Source organism: Bison bison, unplaced genomic scaffold (assembly GCF_000754665.1).
Source record: "Bison bison bison isolate TAMUID 2011002044 unplaced genomic scaffold, Bison_UMD1.0 scf7180017856351, whole genome shotgun sequence".
Lineage (NCBI taxonomy): Eukaryota > Metazoa > Chordata > Mammalia > Artiodactyla > Bovidae > Bison > Bison bison.
This window is the reverse complement of record NW_011486924.1, coordinates 32,963-39,017: the sequence shown is the minus strand read 5'-3', so window position 1 is coordinate 39,017 and position 6,055 is coordinate 32,963. Positions and strand designations below refer to the sequence as shown.

The 6,055-nt window shown below is 56.5% G+C and overlaps 1 protein-coding gene across 1 annotated transcript in view; it reads left to right on the top strand.

The window, feature by feature from the left end:
* IL17REL (interleukin 17 receptor E-like) overlaps positions 1 to 6,055 on the top strand; it is an 18,224-nt gene that overhangs the window by 9,583 nt on the left and 2,586 nt on the right. The window contains exons 2-6 of the mRNA XM_010859388.1: positions 4,576 to 4,725; positions 4,888 to 4,994; positions 5,234 to 5,348; positions 5,594 to 5,638; positions 5,891 to 6,027. Of these exons, the coding sequence (XP_010857690.1) occupies positions 4,617 to 4,725; positions 4,888 to 4,994; positions 5,234 to 5,348; positions 5,594 to 5,638; positions 5,891 to 6,027 (513 nt within the window). The 5' untranslated portion in view covers positions 4,576 to 4,616. The remainder of the gene's footprint in view (positions 1 to 4,575; positions 4,726 to 4,887; positions 4,995 to 5,233; positions 5,349 to 5,593; positions 5,639 to 5,890; positions 6,028 to 6,055) is intronic.

Sequence of the window (6,055 nt, the reverse complement as noted above, 5' to 3'; positions counted from 1 at the left end):
ATGAGGGACAGCCTAGATGAGAGAGGGCTGAAGCTCCAGGCTCGGAGGACGCGCCTCTAGCAAGGAAACGCCAGGCCTGGGGACACCGCTCTCCTCACCCCCACCCCCACCTTGCCGGACTAACCCCCCCCCCACTCCCGGGCTTGACCAGGAGCCCCTGGAGCCAGACCGGGGCTTGGCCGCCTCCTGCAGGCAGCCTCTGCTCCAATTCCAGCCACAGCCCTTGGGAACTGTCCCCCCAGGAAGCTCTGAATCGCCCATCTGACCCCACACCTCGGGTTTATCAGCCCCAGGACAATAGCGGGCCAGGTGTGTGGTGGGGGCCAGGGCAGGGCAGGGGACCATTCCCAGCTCTGACCAGCGGGGAGGATTTTACCCCCGTTTAGAACTGCCAGCACACACGGATAGGAAAAGGCAGACCAACTACTCGCTTACTTTGGCCACCTGACATGAAGAGCCGACTCACTGGGAAAGACTCTGATGCTGGGAAAGACCGAGGGCAGGAGGAGAAGGGGATGACAGGATGAGATGATTAGCTAGCATCACCGACTCAATGGACATGAGTTTGAGCAAACTCAGGAAGACAGTGAAGGACAGGGAAGCCTGGCGTGCCACAGTCCATGGGGTTGCAAAGAGTTGGACACAAATTAGTGACTGAACAACAACAGCTACTCGCTGGCTTTATTATTTTTTAAACCTCCACCGTCTAGGGTGGTGGAATCCTACAGCCCCGTCCCCTCCACGTGGAGGACAGGCAGAAGTGTTGCTGGTTTCCTTGTTGCTGAATTTGGAAAGTTCTTACAGGTTCTGAACACACGTTCCTTAACAGGTGCACGATTCGCAAATATTTCCCCCCAATCTCTAACTTGTCTTTTCACTCTTTACTGGGGTCTTTCAAAGAGCAGAAGTTTGAAAGCTTGATGAAATCCAACTTACCCATTTTTTCTCTTATGGGTCACAATTTCAGTATTGTGTCTAAGAAAATTTTGCCTTACCTAAGGTCATAGATGCCATTCATGGCAAATAGATGGGGAGACAGTGGAAATAGTGGCTGACTTTATTTTTCTGGGCTCCAAAATCACTGCGGATGGTAATTGCAGCCATGAAATTAAAAGACGCTTGCTCCTTGGAGGGAAAGTTATGACCAACCTAGCCGGCATATTCAAAAGCAGAGACATTACTTTGCCAACAAAGGTCCGTCTAGTCAAGGCTATGGTTTTTCCAGTGGTCATGTATGGATATGAGAGTTGGACTGTGAAGAAGGCTGAGCGCTGAAGAATTGATGCTTTTGAACTGTGGTGTTGGAGAAGACTCTTGAGAGTCCCTTGGACTGCAAGGAGATCCAACCAGTCCATCCTAAAGGAGATGAGTCCCAGCTGTTCAGTGAAAGGACTGATGCTGAAGCTGAAACTCCAATACTTTGGCCACCTGATGTAAAGAACTGACTCATTTGAAAAGACCCTGATGCTGGGAAAGATTGAAGGCAGGAGGAGAAGGGGACGACAGAGGATGAGATGGCTGGATGGCATCACTGACTCGATGGATGTGAGTCTGAGTGAACACCGGGAGTTGGTGATGGACAGGGAGGCCTGGTGTGCTGTGGTTCATGGGGTTGCAAAGAGTCGGACACGACTGAGTGACTGAACTGAAGGTCATAGAAATTTTTAAAAATAGGTTTCTTTTTGAAAGTTTGGTAGTTTAGGTTTTGCATTGAGTCTGACGGTCCATCTGGGATAAAGTTTACATTCTGTGAGAGCTGTGGTCTAGAGCCCATTGCTTTCCAGTGGACACAGAGCTGAGCACCATTTGCTGGAAGCACCGTGCATTCCCTGCTGGACTCGCAGCATGCTTGCCGAGAGTCAGGCATGCGGGCCTGGGCGGGGTGGGATGCTAGGCTGGTGGGTTTCGTCTCTCAGTCCTGGGGAGTCTTTCCTGTCATCATCTCACTCGCATGGCTCCCCAGAAGAAGTCTGCCTCTCCCCTGCCTTGGTTCCGCGGGGCCTCACGTGTCTTTTCCTCTGGTGGCTTTACAGTTTTCTCTTTACTCTGGCTTTGGACAAACTGGCCGTGGTGTGCTTGTAATTCTTCATGTTTCCTGTCTTTCATCGGGCATCTTGGATTTGTGAGTGCATAGTTCTCACCCAGCTTGAAAATTTTCTATTCTTTTTTAAGATGTTTCTTCATTCCCTCATTCCTTCCAGGACTCTAACTACACACACATCAGATTACCTGAAGGTGTCCTTCAGCTCCCTGAAGCGCTGTCGTTCTATTTCCTCACCTTCACCACCACCTCCAGCATCATTACGTCATCACCATCACCACCAGCATCATTACGTCATCACCCCATCACCAACATCATTACATCATCACCCCATCACCACCCCTCTCCACCTACTTTTGCGTGTTTTCTATTGCTATGTCAAGTTCTCCAATCTCTTTTTTTTCCAATGGCTATATCTGTTATTAATGTAGCTAATGTATTTTTCATCTCAGACATTGTAGTTTTCATCCCTGTAAGTTGGAGTTTTTTTGAAAAAAAAAAACTTTCACGTCTACAATTAACTTTTTGAGCGTGTAAAACACAGTTATAATAACTGCTTTAATATTCTTGTCTAGTAATTCTAACACCTGTGTCAGTTTTAGTTCATTGATTTTTTTCCTCATTCAGGTTATGTTTTGCATAACTTGTAATTTTTTATTATATGGTAGACTGTGATTCACAGATGGCTCAGTGGTAAAGGATCCACCTGCCAATGCAGGAGATACAAGAGACATGGGTTTACTCCCTTGGGCAGGAAGATCCCCTGGAGGAGGAAATGGCACCCCACTCCAGTGTTCTTGCCTGGAGTCCATAGGATTGCAAAGAGGCGGATCCTGTGTGAGCACACGCGCGCACTGGATATATACCTTTATCGTCACAAATATTCTTGAGTCTTTTCTGGAATACAGTCAACTTACTTGGAAACACGTTAATCCTCCTGGGGTCTTTATTTCAAGATCTGTTAGATGAGATCAGAGTAGTGCTCCACCCATGGATAATTATTTCTCTTACGGAAACAAGACTCTTGCGTCTGCTGCACCAGGTTCCCGCGAGGCCCTGGCTCTGTGGTCTCGCTGGGAGCAGGGACAGCCTAGACCCACGGGCCGACAAGACTCTGTCCCCAGAGCCCCTCTGGCTTCTTCTCTTCCTGCAGCTCCTCAGTCCATGTGGGCATCCCGCTGTGCCAAACTCTCACCCCGCTCTCTGCATCGCGGTCCTCCCGTGCTCGTCCTGCAAACTCTGGCCACTTCCGGCTGCTTGCCTCTGACCAGATCTGCCCCACTTCTTCTTTTGGGGAGGCACCAGGCGCCCTGAATGCCGTTACCCCATCCCCGCCACCTCGCAACACTCTCAGGACAGCGGGCACGGCTGTGGGCTTCACCATCCTACGCCTCCTTACACCCAGTGTCTTGAGACCACACTCCGTCTGCTGTCCAGGCTGAGCTCCGTGACTCCACCTTGACCTCCATCCTGACCTCAGCAGGGTCCACAGCTCTGGTTTCTTTCCCAGGAACATTTCAGACCTCACAGTTTCTGCTGCCTCTTTGAGTCACGTCTGATCAGGTCAGGTTGGGGCTCCGCTGAGCGACGGGCCAGCTCTTCTGTCTGGGTCTCAGCAGCGGCCCCTTGGCCCCCTTCTCCAAGGTCTGGGAGCCCAGCCACCATGGCCATGGGGACCCCTCACTCTGGCTCCTCGTGCCGCGAGGGGAGACGGCCTTGGGTGTGCCCTCTGCCCTTCCCCCACCCTCGTGCATTCAACGGGTCAGGAAGGGCCTTGGCACCTTCGTCCTTTGCTTCCCCTTGACCTTCAGCCTGAGGGCGGGTCTTCCTGCCATGCTGCCTGGGGTGTGCCTGCGGCCTGGGCACTGCTGAGCACACACCGTCTGACACGTCACCTGGCTGGAACGCCAGGCCCTAAGTGCCAGAGGGAACCTGGGCTGCCAGCTCCACGGGGTGCAGGGCTCTCCGGGGCATGGTGGAGCCCGTGGAACTAACCCCATTGACCTTGAAGCGTCTGCCTGAAGATCGGGCAGAGCCAAGACCGAAAATACCGCTCAGCCCTGGAGCCTGAAAGCGAGATCCCAGCTCCCTGCACGGCGCTCGGTCTGGCCCCGGCTTCCAGGGCCCTGACCAAGGCCGTTGGGGCCAAGCCATATGTGCCAGTGCTGCTGCCTGCCCACGGACAGGGCTTTAGGTGGCAGTGACTTCGGGCTCAGGCCCGGGTGCCCCCTGCAGACCTGTGCTGCTGCTCATCTTTGGAACCCATGGGGCCAGCCGGCACGCCTGGAGGAGGGCCCTCCTCTGCCCCTTTGCTGGCCAGGCGGGGGCCCCACTCCTGGGCCCAGCAGACAGCTCTGCACATGGCTCAGGTGGGCCCACCACTCGTCCAGGGCTTGGCTCTCTGATGGCACTGGGGCAAGTAGGGGGGATCCCCCAATTCTGTGCAGCCCCAGAGCCCCTTCCCACCCAGCCGCCCGCAGGGAATAGCCCAGGCACCAGCAGCACTGGCACTTAGCCTCCCTCTCCCCCAACAGGAAATATTTTCAACAGCTTCTGCCAGCAGCCCCCTGCGTCCATGCCCAGGTCCGTCCTGGGGGCCCTGGTGCTCTCCACCGCCATAAAGTGCTCCCCACCCGACGGCTGCTCCCTGCTCCTGCGAGTCAATGCCTCCCTCACGCTCCATGGTGACTGTGACGGGGTCACTCCTGGGTCATGGCGGGGGTGCTCAGGGCTCCTTTTCTTCCCATGACAACCTGACGGCAGGCTGGGGTGGGGCAGAGAGACCCTGCTCACTGCCTTCACAGGGGACAGCATGGTCTGACAGCCCGCGGCCCCTCTCTCCACAGACAGCCTGCAGGGCCTGGAGGTCTGCTCCACGAGCCTGGACACCCAGGAGACGCAGTGCCAGACTGTGCAGGTCCCCAGGGCCTCCCACCAGCAGGCCGGGCAGCAGGTGAGGCCAGTGTCTGACCTGGACTAGCCGGTCCAGCCCCAAGCCTGTGCCCGGCAGCGCAGCTGTCCCCTGGCCAGTTCTCGCCGCCCTCCCCGCTCCACAGCCCATCCTGGCCCACGGCCGAGGCGCCCCTCCTCCCCTACCCCAGACTCTGGGTTCCAGCTGTGCGAGGTGGAGCTGGCCTGGCCGGGGGTGGGGGGTCGACACCCAGGTCCACAGCTCACCCCGTCTCTGCCCAGCTCCAGGTGCACTTTGACTGCTTCAAGGTGGGTGTGGCCCAGACCCTCTACGTCACCCTGAGGACTGTCCCCCACTTCTGCGGGGTCCAGCTGGGCCAGCAATACCACACGGAAGGTAGGGACCAGGGAGCTGGCGTGGGCACTGCCCTCCAGCCTCCTGGAGGGAGCGGTGACTGCCCTGAGGCAGGAGTCACCCAGGCAGCGGGTAGGCCATGAGGGACAGGTCCCAGCAAGTGCATTTGCTTAATTCTGGGTTGCTGTCTCCCTGGAGGGGTGGGCTTCTGGAAACCACACCCGCAGAGGCCCGGGTGCCCCTGGGGCAGAGTGGGCTGGGCCCAACACTTCCCTTGTCATTCGCAGACTGCAGAGAGGAGGACGTGGGGAAGAATGTGCCTGACTGCTTCGGTGAGGTCCCTCCCCAGGTGGGACCCCGGCCCCGTTGCCCCTGGGAAGACCCTTGGGTGGTGGTGGGCACCCACAAGCCTCCTACCGGGCTCTTCTGCCCTCCTCACGTGGGAACTCACGATGGGTCCTCAGGCAGGCAACTTCCAAGATGCCTGGGTCTGGCAGAAGTCACCACATGCAGGCTGTCAGGACAACTGGAGCCCTGTGCCTGGTGACTCTGGCCACAGCATGACCCCTCCTGCCCTCCTACAGCTCAGAAGCTCTCCTACTGGGTGGACCGCAGCCGCAAGGTCATTCTAGTACAGGTGCCAGAGTCGGGGGGCCCTGACTACTATGTGCGGCTCTGTCTGAAGCGCTTCATCTGCGAGGACGCGGGCGCCCCAGTGCGGGTGAGCCTCAGCCCCGCCCACCCCTGTC